The sequence below is a fragment of the Chiloscyllium plagiosum genome, chromosome 20, assembly GCF_004010195.1.
Source record: "Chiloscyllium plagiosum isolate BGI_BamShark_2017 chromosome 20, ASM401019v2, whole genome shotgun sequence".
NCBI lineage: Eukaryota > Metazoa > Chordata > Chondrichthyes > Orectolobiformes > Hemiscylliidae > Chiloscyllium > Chiloscyllium plagiosum.
The window spans coordinates 27191849-27207787 of NC_057729.1; the positions used below are offsets into that span (position 1 = coordinate 27191849).

The 15939-nt window shown below is 40.0% G+C and overlaps 1 protein-coding gene across 9 annotated transcripts in view; it reads right to left on the bottom strand.

Moving 5' to 3' along the window:
- Nucleotides 1–15939, bottom strand: part of LOC122560108 (extracellular sulfatase Sulf-2-like) — a 303645-nt gene that overhangs the window by 47919 nt on the left and 239787 nt on the right. For all 9 annotated transcript variants that reach the window (XM_043710351.1, XM_043710353.1, XM_043710348.1 and 6 more), the window contains 3 exons: nt 11621–11749; nt 7125–7181; nt 6886–7012 (listed from right to left, as the gene is read on the bottom strand). In XM_043710351.1, the coding sequence (XP_043566286.1) occupies nt 6886–7012; nt 7125–7181; nt 11621–11749 (313 nt within the window). The remainder of the gene's footprint in view (nt 1–6885; nt 7013–7124; nt 7182–11620; nt 11750–15939) is intronic.

Consider the following 15939-nt stretch of genomic DNA (forward strand, 5'->3'; position numbering starts at 1 on the left):
AGCGAGATTGGGGGAAAGCACTTAAGTTCTGTGAGTCATGTGCCATGGTGAGGAGACAGTGGACAATGATGTATGGGGGACTCGATGGGCAACAGGAGATTCCAGAGATATTGCATTGTATGGCCACATGGCTTTGAAAACAACTCAGAACACTGGAAAAAAAAATGCACAGTTTTAAGCTGGAGTATGATATGAAACTTGTAGTTCTGGATTGGTTGAACATAGGATGGATCTCAGGGCCCCAGCAATTATACTGCTGACAATGAACAACTAGACCAGACCAATACCTGATAGAAAAGAAAACAGTGAGCTTATCCTAGTATCTATACCACTCTAATCTCTCAACATTTCAATGGTTCAGTACAATGCAATATAGAAGTTATTATTTCCCTTGTGTTTACATTTGTCTTAAACTACTACTTCACAACAATAACTTTATCTTTCTATTTTGTATTAGTGGTTTCTTTTTAATCTGTTGTTTCTACTTTCTGACGGCCTCTTTCAGTGACAAGAAGAATCAAACTTCTTTATTTTTAAGCATCCCTGGGGCAGATCTCTTGAATCTCCCACTAAAATACCCTCAAATATTTGCTGTCAACTACCTTTATGTATTTCTTTATTGAGCAAACTGTTCAGCTTTTTTCTAAACTCGTCATTTCGCAAATCATTAAGGATGCCAGAACTTTAATTGTGCTATTCCATTATAAATAGAAGTGGTACATCCTGGATTTCATTAGTCAATGTGATCTGATTGTTTGAACATGTTGACACATTTCTCTCCAAATTTGGGCACTGCACAGCATTTAACCAATTAAATGATCATGAACTGCTCGACAAGGGCTGAAGGATGACTACTGCAGGTGCATTGTAATTGGCCAATTTCCATTCAGTGGACACAAATTTTCCAGAATGGTACATTTCAAATCAGTGTCAGCAATTACTGAGTAATTTTTGCATGGTGATAAACTATGATAATTTGTTTGAAGAGATAATGTAATCAGTAGAATCTGTTCAAAAAACAAAATTTCTGCTAGGAACAGCCATTACTTAAACATTGTGTATTTGCAGGTTTATATTCCCCAATAATTGATTCATATTTCATATAGTTCAATAAATAGTCATGATTTACTCTCCCTCCTACAAGCTGAAGTCCCCACCTGTTTGAAGCTGAGTACCATCATCCCAATACCAAAGGAAACACATGCAAAGTGACTTAATGACTACCGTCCAGTTTCTCTGACCACCATAATCATGAAGTGCTTTGAGAGGCTGGTCATGGCCCACATCAACACCAGCTTCCCATCCTACCTCAGTTCTCTGCAATTTCCCACCAACTTAACAGGGCCACAGCGGATGCCATTTCCCTAGACCTATACTCATCCCTGAAATATTAAGTTTCACATCAAGGACAACAAGTTCACATACATCAGACTCCTAATCAACAACTATAGCTCTGCCTTCAACACCACAATCCCCTACAGACAAATCTTAAAACTCCAAGATCTAGGTCTTGACTCTGTCGACTGCAACTGGATCCTCAGCTTCCTGACCCAAGGACTGCAGTGAAGATAGACAACTGCACCTCCTCCATGAAAACCCTCAATACTGGAGCTCCCCCCAAGGATGCATTCTCAAGTTCCCTACTGTAGACCCTGTACACTCATGACTGCACTTAGCCCAAATTCCAAACAGACACCACATACAAGTTTGCTGACGATGCCACCATGGTAGGTTGGATATCAAACAATGAGAAGTCAGAATACAGAGGGGAGATGGAGGACTTGATGTCGTGGTGCAATAATAACAACCTCTCTTTCAAGATCAGCAAAAGAAGTGATCATTAACTTCAGAAAGAAAGGAGGACGACACGGCCATCTATATCATGGAGTGAAGATTGAGAGCATCAAGTTCCTAGGAGTGACAATAACCAATAATCTGTCCTGGACTTCCCACCTAGGTGCGATGGTCAAGGCAGCACAACAACACGTCTTCTTCCTCAGGCAGCTTAGCAAATTCAGTATGTCAATAAGGACCCTCACCAATTTCCACACAGACATCATAGAAAGCATTTTATCCAGGTACATAACAGCCTGGCATGACAACTGCATTGCCCAGGGCCATTAGAAATTACACAAGGTTGTGAGCACAGCCCAGACCATCATCGAAGTGAACTTCCCATCCATCACACAGAAGCAAACCTCCCATCCATCAATTCCATTTACACTTCTCATGGCCATGGCAAGGCTGCCAACATCAAAGATCCATCCCACATCTGTAATGCTCTCCTATAACCTTTTCCATCAGGCAGAGAATACAGAAGCTTGAGCACACACACCAAAAGGCTCAAGAACAATTTCTTCCCTGTCGATATTAGACTGATGAGTGGACTCTCTAACCTCAAATAGTGTTGATCTTGCTAATGGCGATGTTGCTTTGCACACTTGCTGTGCAGTGTAACATGCATGTCTTGCTCTAAGCACCCTGTGATCTGTATGTCCTTGTTTGCTATGATCTGCCTGTACACTGCGCATGACAAAACTTTTCACTGTATTTGGGTACACGTGACTAGAATAAATCAAATCAAACAGCTAATCATAAATATATATTTGAGAGCTGAAAACTAAGAAAAGATATACTTGAATAAAAGCAAAACACTGGGGAAATGCTGCAAATCTGAAAGAAACAGTGCTGGAGAAAATCAGCAGGTCTGGCAGCATCTGCAGAGAAAATGAGATTGATGTTTCAAGTCTGGTATGATGCTTTAGAACTGAAGAGGCAAATGCCACTTGCCTATTCCTAGGATAAAACAACCCAACTGTCTGCATCTGCAAATAAAAATAGTAATTCCTGACTTTATATCAAAACCAAGGATTTATGACCATTATTATAACTTCATATACACAGTGTATGAGCCGAGCACAAAGCATACTGAACATACACAACCAAAGTGGCTTTTTTCCAACTTTCAACTAACATAAAATTGAATTCATGCAAATGAGAAGGCCTGCAGCATCAACATTAACACACCACCCAGTATGCAGCACACATTGCATAATAATCCACTTTATGGCGATAAATTATTCTTTGCAGCCACAATGTTAACAGTTAATTACATTTAAAAAGGTAATATTGACCTCTTCTGGAATTGTGATCTTTAATGTAGCAAAGTTATGACAGTTTGTTTAAATTTATGCTAAAAGCTCTGCCAAAGGAATTGGTTTGACCATCTGTGAGACAATTACTGGTATAAATTTAATGTTGCACATTATGAGAAGACCAAGACTGGTCTTTCTTCATGAAGGGGATCACACTTAACATGCTGCTTCCAACCTAGAAGGCATATTGAAATCATTTCAAATGGAATTTACACAATAAATCCTGTACTTGCTTCGAGTCCTTACTTGGAAGTTGTGGGTTTCTTATTTTAGACTCAGGCCCATTAACAGTGTAATTCCTTCAGGTACATATACTGAAAAATTAATAATATTTCACACATACCTGTATATTTGTATGTGTGCATTTGTGTTTTTGTATAAATAGGACAATATTGAGTAGCATGCTGTCAGAATATTATTCACAGGCTAAACATGATTGGGGGAAGAACAAGAGAATGTTCCTCCAGGCTTGATTATTGTCAGCGGTATCTACTCAATGGGAGTGCAGATCTGTATGTTCATACATTTAACCTTTGAACATACACTTTGATAATGGCCATTTGGGAAGACAGGGGATATGTACCATACAAAAAAAAATGCATTAATTAGAGCACTAAATAGGAAGAAAAAATAATGGAACCTATGGAATTAAAGAGGTGACATATGTAAGTAAGGCTGATAGAAATCTTTAATGGGAAAAAATATTCAAGCTAACTCAAGGGGTACAAAATAGAGTTACAAAAAAGCTGAACAGCTGCTCAATGAAGAAATACAGAAAGGTAGTTTGGAGCAGGTATTTGAGGATATTTTCATTCTTAATGCATAAAATCTACCATTGATTAGCAAAATTCAAACGGTTTAGAATCAGGTGCTGATAAATGTAATGCACAGCTGCCTTATGAATTTGTAAAGGAAGCCGCAAGAATTGGTGTTTATCTTGACCTAATAATTATGAATGATGTGGACAAGGTACAGGAAATGTAAATTGCAACATTTCTGAAAGACTAGAAAGTAATTAAACTTTATATGATTTTAGTGAGTTTTGAGGTGGTGTGTAGCTCAGGTTGTGGTTTTGGATGTAGGTTTGCTCGCTGAGCTGAAAAGTTCATTTCCAGACGTTTCGTTACCTTACTAGGTAACATCTTCAATGGACCTCATGCGAAGCAATGCTGAAAATTCCTGCTTTCTATTTAAATGTTTGGGTTTCTTTGGGTTGGTGAGGTCATTTCCGGTGGTGATGTTATTTCCTGTGGTGAAATCACTTTTCTCAGGGGGTGGTAGATGGGGTCTAACTCCATGTGTTTGTTGATAGAGTTACAGTTGGAATGCCATGCTTCTAGGAATTCTCATGCATGTCTTTGTTTGGCTTGACCTAGGATGGATGTATTGTCCCAGTCGAAGTGGTGTCCTTCCTCATCCATATGTGAGGATACTAGTGAGAGAAGGTCATGTCTTTTTGTGGCTAGTTGGTGTTCATGTATCCTGGTGGCTATTTTTTTGCCTGTTTGTCCAATGTAGTGTTTGTTACAGTCCTTGCACGGTATTTTATAAATGACATTAGTTTTGCTCATTGTCTGTATAGGGTCTTACAAATTCATTAGGTTCTGTTTTAGTGTGTTGGTGGGTTTGTGGGCTATGATGCCAAGGAGTCTTCAAACTAGAGTCTTCAAACTATGCAAAGCAGATGAAAATCACCTCTACCATGAATACAAAAAGAATGGGTACCCAATGAACACAGTCCGCCGATTTCTCAGCAACAAACCCAAACAAGCAGACAAAACACGTCCAGAAACCCTAGCCACTCTCCCCTACATCAAAGACATCTCGGAAATGACTGCCAGACTATTCAGACCCCTTAGCATACATTTACTAAATGTATACCAAGCAGAAATTTTTAGCATTGCATCGCATGAGGTCCATTGAAGAGATTACTAGTAAGGTAATGAAACATCTGGAAAGGAACCTTTCAGCTCAGCGAGCAAACATATATCCAAAACTTAATATGATCTGACACTTAGAGTTATTAAAAAATAGGAACAAAGTTAGAAATTAAAATTGAATTAAATCAAGGTAGAATTAAAGTAAATGTATTGGAAGTGAATTGTCTTCATTTTCCAAGTGAAAGAACAATAATTAACATGGCTAACAATCTTAATTACAGAACTAAGAGTACAGTACAAAACCAAGCAAGTTGTGATCAATGTTCTTGTCCAACCATATGTTTTCTCGAATATGAATGAATCAAAAATGGAAAATGGCAATATAAGGGTCAGCTGGTCAGGGTCACTGCACTCATTACCACCAAGAGTCCATGTTATCTCCAAGCACAGATCTTGGAGATAAGTGTTAGAAGGGACATAGGCACATAGCAGATCAAATAATAATTGAGGAAGAATTTTTCAACACAAATGAGTTCTGAGACTACAAATGTCATAGACATGGGTCTGGATTTGATGTTCTGCAGCTCCCCACGACCCAACATCAATTTCTGGAGTGAACTCTGCTTTTGGGCAAGAGCAATTTAACTACTATAAAGGAGAGACCACAGAAGGTGGAGGAGCAGTGCTGCAATCCATCAGGATCCAGGAGGCCACCCAATAAGTATTGAGAAACAACAGCCAATACAGAAAATGAGAGCAGACCAGCCCTTCAGACCTGGATAGAGTCAGGTAAAAGGTTCAGTGACATCATGTGAATTAATCTAAAAAGTTTAGTAAATGTATTTTGAGATATCATATCATACCAGCTGCTGCAGTAGCCTGTTGAATATACTCAACCCTGCCATTTGGTTACCAGCAGTCTCTATTAGGTATGACTCATACCTCACTTTCAAAGCTTCACCTCACTTGCATACACTTAGCACAACCACAAGCCACAACTCTTAGTTTACATACTTCCAACTCTTAAACCATGGAAGTGATATCACCCAATTCATTACATCACATTTACTGATATACTGCCTCTTTCTTGAAGGACAAATTGACACTCAACCATGGGCTGTGACATCCAGCAAGGACTGGGCAGGCGATGGTGTGTCTCACGATTCTTTGTAGACTCTGGCACCTTTAACTGACTTCTTTTTGTTTAGAAATAATGTTCTATTGAGTTCAAAACCAACCCAGACAAATGAAGTACTCTGGCAGCTGGTAATGATTCTAAACAAGATGAGCCATGGGAGATTTAATGCAGGATCCAGTGGGTGAGAACCCACACCACATTAAACTGCTACTATTCGACAGTACAACGTGGCTAAGTACTATTTAATCTTCAGACTTTCTGGCAGCAATGCTTCATAATCCCTAATGGACTGAAAATCAAGTTTACATATTATAAAATGGTGGATGTAAATTGACAGAATAAAATGTCATATCAGAAATAAAATCTAAAGAATGCTCTCTTTCATACAAGTGTTTATCTGAAAACTTGGGATTATTATACCTACTTAGAATACTGATAATTCTGTCTTTTCCTCACTGTGCAATGTTCTGTCCCACGATTGTGTTTTTGTTCACTCCCACACATCCAGATCTTTTAAACTGAAGTGCACCAGTTGCATAGTATGGGCTTTTCAATCAAATTGCACATAATCACAGTCATTTATGAATTATTACATAAGTACTACAGAAATAATCGCAATTCCTGGAAGTTCTGTGAAGTGCTTGCACCATATGATCTGTTTTACTGCCTTTGCCATACAGTTCATCAACGTCAGGTGACTGAATAAATCTACCTGGCCAAACTGCTCACAAGGTGTCTGGTATTCTGCCTTCTGGCAAAGATCTTTCACTCTTTCATGCTTCGGCAGAAAATTTTCCTCTTGGGCGTTCTTATTCTCATCCCTCTTGTGGAGCAGCTTACTAACAAAATGAAAAGAAAAACGCTGCTCCTTTAATATTGGCTATCACAATTATTAAGATGGCAATTTGAAAAAACTTCACATTATGCTTTAAGACAACATTAATAACATACCCTCTTTCCACAAGAAAGGAATCTCGCCATATTTTTGTTTTCTTGTTCGAGTTGAACCTGAGAATTAAATAATAGTTACATTATTGAACTTAGTTCATGTTTATATGTTCTATCAGTGCAGTTGAAATCTAGGTAATCAGCATTCCTTTTTGAGGTGCATTATAATTTGAACAAAGTAGTAACTGACCAAAATTAACCTGCTTTACTGAAGGCTAGATTACCATTAGCTCGATTTAGTCTTTAGCCCTGTGATGATTATTAAGCAATTTACATTACCACGAATCTGAAAACCATTTAGATCCATTTTTGTGTTGTAAAAACAAAAGAACAAGGTGGCACAGTGGCTCAGTGGTTAGCACTGCAGCCTCGGCACCAGGGATCTGAGTTCGATTCCAGCCTCGGGGTGACTGTGTGTGTGGAGTTTGCACATTCTCCGTGTTTGCATGGGTTTCTTCCGGATGCTCCGGCTTCCTCCCACAATCCAAAGATGTGCTGGTCAGGTGAATTGGCGTGCAAAATTGCCCAGTGTTCAGGGATGTGTAGGTTAGATACATGAATCAGGGGTAAATATAAGATAATAGGGTAGGAGAATGGGTCTGGGTGGGTTACTCTTTGGAGGGTCAGTGTGGACTTGTTGGGTCAAAGGGTCTGTTTCCACACTGTAGGGATTCTATGAAATGGTGGAAATCTGAATTAAAAATGCTGGAAATAAGCAGTGAGTCAAGTAGAATCTGTGGAGAGAGAAACAAAGTTAGCAAAAATATATCATCCTGAAACTTTTAACTCCAACTGGAATCTTATCACCATAATCTCTCCTGGAAAGGCAGAAACTTTTTCAGGTTTGCATCAAGACTCTCTGCCCAGCATAACCAATTGTTACTCCTCACCAGGGAGCAAAATTAAACAAATACCATTCTCCCTCCAGTTTGAAGGGAGAAAAGAGTGACACATTAATTCTCTCAAAGAAAAGTTTCCAAAGGAAGGGCACGTTTTAGAAAAGCACAGAACTGGGATTTTCTCAGTTGCAGGCAGCTACTAGAATGGCACAGAGAACTGAGAAGGTTGACACCTGGATTTCTCTCCTTATTGTCTGTGCAATCTAATGGGCTGCCATGAGGGGACCTCTCCCAAAGACGGGCAGAAAAAAAACTAACATCTCTAAGCAAGATGACAGAGATGCACATGGTCCAATTAAGTCAGGGGACTGTTTCCTTCAAACTGGAGACTATGCACAAAGAGCATCCAAAACCTGGAGCCTCTTGGGGACAAGAAAAATGAGCGGCAGAACAGTTTCAGCTGGTAAGCTTCACATTTGGTTTTACCCAAAATGGTTTGCCTTAAAACAATGCACTTTGCAACTTCATTCCCCCCTCCCTGTGCAGACACCACCTCACATCCCCCCTCTGAACAGCCAACATTCTCACTCACTCATCTCCTATTGCCACTTCACACCCATGTTTCAGTTTTCTTCCTCGAATTGAGATAATTCAATTCAGAAGGAGCAACAGGAATACAGAGTACTAGGCTCATGATAAGATTCTTGGTAGTGTAGATGAGTAGAAAGATCTCTGTGTCCACGTACATATATCCCTGAAAGTTGCCACCCAGGTTGATAGGGTTGTTAAGGTGGTATACAGTGTGTTTGCTTTTATTGGTAGAGGGACTGAGTTTCAGAACCACAAGATCATGTTGCAGTTGTACAAAACTCTGATGCGGCTGCACTTGGAATATTGCGTACAGTTCTGGTCACTGCATTAGATTAGTTTCCCTACAGGGTGGAAACTGGCCATTTGGCTCCATTATAGGAAGGATATGGAAGCTTTGGAAAGGATTCAGAGGACATTTACTGGGATGTTGCCTGGTATGGAGGGAAGGTCGTATGAGGAAAGGCTGAGTGACTTGAGGCTGCTTTCGCTAGAGAAGATGTGATTGAGTGGTGACTTAATTGAGATATAAGACAATCAGAGGGTTAGACAAGGTGGATAGTGAGAGCCTTTTTTCTTGGATAGTGATGGCTAGCATGAAGGGGACATAGCTTTAACTGAGGGGTGATAGATATAGGACAGATGTCAGAGGTAGTTTCTTTACTTAGAGTAGTAAGGGCGTGGGGAACACTGCCTGCAACAATAGTCGACTTGCCAAAATTAATGGCATTTAAATAGTCACTAGATAAACATATAGATGAAAATGGAATGGTGTAGGATTGATAGGCTTCAGATTGGTTCCACAGGTCGGTGCAACATCGAGGGCCGAAGGGCCTGTACTACATTGTCATCTAAGTTCCATGTTCTAATTAGGTCCTCCTTTCCTTTGGGAGGCAGGGGGCGGCTAAGTGGGGGCACTCCAAATGCAGGCAGCCTATTGGCCTTTGGCAATACATAACCACCATTCCACTGGAAAAAAAGGTCTTGTTCTTGCTGTCTGCAGATATCAGCAATGAACTGCAGGAGAATCTCCTGAGGAACTGAAATTCAAACTTGACAAGAAAGTTGATCCTAGGCTGAGGGGCCTTGTCTCCTGTTGACAGATTGTGGCATCCATCTCCTCGCTTTGAGGATAAGGCAGCTTTGCTAGTTGTGGTGCTTTTGCTCTTTCCTCTCAATGCATAGGCAGCTGCACAAGGTGTTCTCATGCTGTTGTGAAGACTGACAGTACAGAAATAAAGCTGTAGATGGATACAATGCTAGATGAATGGCATTTCCTCCAAGAAGTTGGTAATCATCTGTCAAGAAGTGAACACACTCTCTATGAACAGTGGTATCTCAATAGTCATGGTTCCAGCTCTTCAGTCTCATTGATGTCTCCTCAGCTTGTTTGCAATTACCCCAGTGATCCAGGTGGGTAACTGATAAGTCAGGAAAATGGTTCACTGGTAAGGAAATCTGGACCTTGGAGGTTAAACTACTTCAAAATTGGCTTAACAACCTTAAGCCATTTCTTACATGATCGATCCAAGGGAGTTCCCTGCTTACCTCCAATACTACTCCAGAGAAAGCTGAAGAGTGAGGGGTCATGTTGGGATCCCAAACTGATGCTAATTTTTGGGATGTTTCCACATTGCTCACTGCTGGACTGACCTCTACCATGTTGGAACAATTCCATTCTCTGACAGGTGCTACCATACCTACCCATTACTTCGAGCATTTTCAGCTCATCTACAGCATTAGCTCAGAAAAACTGTTCTGTTCTCTGGACCTGTAAGAGATGATTGCACTGTAATGGTTTAGCTAGATGCTATGCCATTGCACTCATTATTTAATTAGTTCACATATTGACACAAGTGTCAATATTAATACATATTGCCTTATAACCAAAAAAAAAGCCTAATTATTTGCCATACAAATTAACAGGTAGAAACAACAAACATTGCACGGCTTAGAAAGTACAGAAGCTAAACTAATGAAGAAGTGCTAGACCCCTTACAACGATAATCATTCACCTTGAAAGCTACATCTCACATCATTTAATTTCTGAAAAATAAAAGATGTGCAATACTTCAGTTTCTCTGCTAATAATTACTAGGCATTCAGCTCCAAAATCACTGCAAATACATTAAACTCACAAAAACAACTGGAATTCACACTTTTAAAAATAACCTTTTCAAAAGGTTGGTATAGAAATTAATAGAGGTAGATTTTCAATTGGTATCTGTGAAAAATACTACTGCTACTAATTAGACACTCCTTATAGAAATTCCACAATGCTTACTTACGTTGATTTCAATGCAAATAAAATTCAAAACACTTCCATTCTATTGCAAAGTATTATATGCCCAGTGTAATAAATAGGGGATGCATAATTTTCTTTACACAGTTTTACAATCAACTACGCAGTGTCAAAATCCTACAGTATGGCAATGGAACCTTGGGTCCAACTCATCTGCACCAATGTAACATTCTAATCTGATCTAGTCCCATTTGTTAGCAAATGGCCTGTATCCCTCTAAACCCTTCATATCCATGTGCCCTTTCAGAAACCTTTTAAATGTTGCAATTATACGTGCCTCCACCACTTCCTCTGCTAGCCAATTCCATACTTGGAACATTCTCTGCCTGAAAACGTTACCCCTCAGGTCCTTCTTAAATCTTTCCCGTCTTGCCATAAACCTGGGCCCTTGAGTTTTGGACTCTCTCCCAGCACCCCCCCACCCCACCACCTTAGGAAAAAGTATTCTCTATCAGTGTTTTCCTCCAACACATTAATATTTTTTTTTCAAGCTGCAATCTGAAATACGTCATTGAAGGCCCATGCTTATGTATTCAACATCATACATTCTTAAAGTGGTCTGGTAATTAGTGTTCTGTTGTGACCAGCTTTAATTAATCTTTTCAGCAGCAAAAAAAGTTATCTGATATAGCAATAAATGTAGAAACTCAATAGTACTCAGTGTGTTTATCAAGTTCAGACTCATTGATTTGAGCAAAGGAACAACCCTGGCAAAACTAAACTCTAAGATACAGTATTATTTAATCAACATAAAATCCTGGTCCTCTCACCTGTTGACAGGTTTTTCAGTGTCTAGAAGCTTTAGAATGGATTTGCCATCCATGTCAGCTGGAATGTCCAGACCTGCAATGTCTAAAATTGTTGGGGCAAGGTCTATATTTAGAACAAGTTGAGGAATTCTGGAAATAAACAACAAAAGGAATTATTCATAATTTTGCCCTGACCATTATATTCAATATTCAGCAAGTTCTGAACAATCTTTCAGAGCAGCTAAAGTTGCTTATCATAGCCACGGGATTAACCCAGACTCTTTCAAGAAATTATAATAATAATAAGCTCGATCAATCAGGAAATATTTATACTTGCACGTCACCAGTAAATTCTAAATTGAATGAATAACACTGATATTGAATCTATTCAAAACAATGGGGGTAGAAATGGAGGCACTGTCACAGTATCAGAGTGCAAATGGTGACTCTGAACAACTTGATCTTTATCCTTATGGTCAAAGAGGCCATCTGATCCTTGCCATGCATGCACTCTTTGACAATGATGTGGAGAAGCAGTGTTGGACTGGGGTGGACAAAGTTAAAAATCACAACAGCTGGCTATAGTCCAAAAAGGTTTATTTGGAAGCACCAGCTTTTGGAGCACTGCCTGATGAAGGAGCAGCACTCTGAAAGCTAGTGCTTCCAAACAAACAACAGGACTATAACCTGTTGTTGTGTGATTTTTAACTCTCAACGTAAGGTCAGCTCAGAGGAAAATGTCACCCATACCTTTTCTTCTAAATATAGAAGACTAATTGAAGTACTCCAACTAATCCCTCCAAAGATCCACTAAGTGGCTGGGATTAAAGTTGAACCTTTGCTAGCCTATAATGGGTCATTTGCTAATCCCTGGGGAAACTCAGTGCCATTAACATGCGGAAAAGACCATCAGAGTCAAATTTAACATCCCAGTTTCTCTTTTCTCGAGATATATTTTGCTTTCTCAAATAACTGAAACTATCGTAATTGGGATAACTTATTAAATCATCATGACTTTAGTCAGACTGATATTAAAACTCAGTGTTCTGGGCAAAGTTTCCTCTGTATAATAATATTTATTTTGCCTTTGTTAATGACAGAAATATTTAAACCATTATATAGTTGAGGCAAGTGACATTCTACATTTACTTTCACTAGCTCTTTAGCAATTTGTTTTATTAAAGCAAGTAATTCCACATAATTTTGAACAATTTCTGTTTAATATAAATATTCTGAACAGGATTGCTTCAAAGGTTTACTCATTAGACTCATGAATTCAAGAGGATGTGGCTATTTCTATTTATCGACCCTGGGTTAGGGTGACCAGAACAGCAAGTTTTTAATATTCCAATAGCAGTAGGACCCATTCATTTGCAGTTTTGATTTAATTCTAATTATCAACATCCAAGATGGAGGCCGGGAAAAGTTCTGGCTGTAACAGCTGCTCCTTTTTTGAGGTATTTTAGGTGCTGGAGGTGATTTCCTCAAATTCCAGGAGCAGCAATTACTGGTTTATATGCTGTTGCATTGCTTTGGAACTTTAGGGGGAAGAAAAAAAAAGTCAAAACAGCAGCAGTTTTAAAAGGGAGAAGAACAGACAGGGGGGGGGGGTGGGGAAGAGGGTGATGGATTCTCAGGGGAACGTAGCACAAACAGTCAAGTTTCTGATATTGAGACTGGCTCTAATGCAATGAGGGATAAGTCGGGTTCCAAGAGATCAATTGTGTTAGGGGATTCTCTAGCCCGGAGTACAGACAGATGTTTCTGTGGCCAGCAGTGAAAAATCAGAATGGTTGTTGCTTCCCTGGTGCCAGGGTCAAGGATGTCTCAGAGAGGGTGCAGAATGTTCTCACAGGAGAAAAAGGCCAGCAAGAGGTCATTGTCCACATTGGAACCAATGATATAGGAAGGGAAAAGGTTGAGAGTCTGAAGGGAGATTAGAGAGAGTTAGGCAGGAATTTAAAAAGGAGGGCCTCGAGAGTTGTAATATCTGGTGCTACGAGCTAGTGAGGGCAGGAATAGGAGGATAGAGCAGATGAATGCATGGCTGAGGAGCTGGTGTATGGGAGAAGGATTCCAATGATCCAAAAATGTGAATCTCTTTTGGGGAAGAAGTGACCTGTACAAGGATGGACAGATTGCACCTAAATTGGAAGGGGACTAATATACTGGCAGGGGAATTTGCTAGAGCTGCTCGGGAGGATTTAAACTAGTAAGGTGGGGGTATTGGGACCCAGGGAGATAGTGAGGAAAGAGGTCAACCTGAGACTGATATAGTTGAGAACAGAAGCGAGTCAAACAGTAAGGGCAGGCAGGGACAAGGTAGGACTAATAAATTAAACTGCATTTATTTCAATGCAAGGGGCCAAACAGGGAAGGCAGATGAACTCAGGGCATGGCTCGGAACATGGGACTGGGATATCATAGCAATTACAGAAACACAGCTCAGGGATGGGCAGGACTGGCAGCTTAATGTTCCAGGATACAAGTGCTACAGGAAGGATAGAAAGGGAGGCAACGGGATGGGGTTGTCGCATTTTTCATAAGGGATAGTATTACAGCTGTGCTGAGGGAGAATGTTCCCGGAAATACATCCAGCGAAGTTATTGGGGTGGAACTGAGAAATAAAGGGATGATCACCTTATTGGGATTGTATTTATAGACCACCTAATAGTCAGAAGAAATTGAGAAACAAACTTGTAAGGAGATCTCAGCTATCTGTAAGAATAATAAGGTGGTTATGGTAGGGGATTTTAACTTCCCAAACATAGACTGGAACTGCCATAGTGTTAAGGTTTAGATGGAGAGGAATTTGTTAAGTGTGTACAAGACAATTTTCTGATTCAGTATGTGGATGTATCTACAAGAGAAGGTGAAAAACTTGACCGACTTTTGGGAAATAAGGCAGGTCAGGTGACTGAGATGTCAGTGGGGGAGCACTTTGGACCCACAGCAGCCATAATTCTATTAGATTTAAAATATAGTGATGGAAAAGGATAGAACAGGTCTGAAAGTTGAACATCTAAATTGCAGAAAGGATAACTTTGACGGTATTACGCAAGAACTTTAGAAAGCTGATTGGGAGCAGATGTTCGCAGGTAAAGGGACGGCTATCAAATGGGAAGCCTTCAGAAATTAGATAACGAGAATCCAGAGAAAGTATATTCCGGTTAGGGTGAAAGGGAAGGCTGATAGATATAGGAAATGCTGGATGACTAAAGAAATTGAATGCTTGTTTAAGAAAAAGAAGGAAGCATATGTTAGAGACAGGATCGATCGAGTGAATCCTTAGAAGAGTATAAAGGCAGTAGGAGTATACTTAAGAGGGAAATCAGGAGGGCAAAAAGGGGTCATGAGATAGCTTTGGCAAATAGAATTAGGGAGAATCCAAAGAGTTTTTACAAATACATTAAGGACAAAAGGGTAACGAGGGAGAAAAATAGGGCCCCTCAAAGATCAGCAAGGCGGCCTTTGCGTGGAGCTGCAGAAAATGGGGGAGATACTAAATGAGTATTTTGTATCAGTATTTACTGTGGAAAAGGATATGGAAGATATAGATTGTAGGGAAATAGATGGTGACATCTTGCAAAATGTCCAAATTACAGAGGAGGAAGTGCTGGATGTCTTGAAATGCATAAAGGTGAATAAATCCCCAGGACCTGATCAGGCGTACCCGAGAACTCCGTGGGAAGCTAGAGAGCTGATTGCTTGGCCTCTTGCTGAGATATTTGTATCACCGATAATCACAGGTGAGGTGCAAGAAGACTGGAGGTTGGCTAACGTGGTGCCACTCTGTTTAAGAAAAGTGGTAAAGACAAGTCAGGGAACTATAGACCAGTGAACCTGACATTGGTGGTGGTTTGTATCACCGATAATCACAGGTGAGGTGCAAGAAGACTGGAGGTTGGCTAACGTGGTGCCACTCTGTTTAAGAAAAGTGGTAAAGACAAGTCAGGGAACTATAGACCAGTGAACCTGACATTGGTGGTGGGCAAGTTGTTGGAGGAAATCCTGAGGGATAGGATGTACATGCATTTGGAAAGGAAAGGACTGATTAGGGATAGTCAACATGGCTTTGTGCATGGGAAATCATGTCTCACAAACTTGATTGGAGGGTGGCTAATGTTATACCACTTTTTAAGAAAGGTGGGAGAGAGAAAACAGGAAATTATAGACCAGTTAGTCTGACCTCAGTGGTGGGAAAGATGCTGGAGTCTATTATAAAGGATGAAATTACGACACATCTGGATAGTAGTAACAGGATAGGACAGAGTCAGCATGGATTTATGAAGGGGAAATCATGCTTGACCAATCTTCTGGAATGTTTTGAGGATGTAACT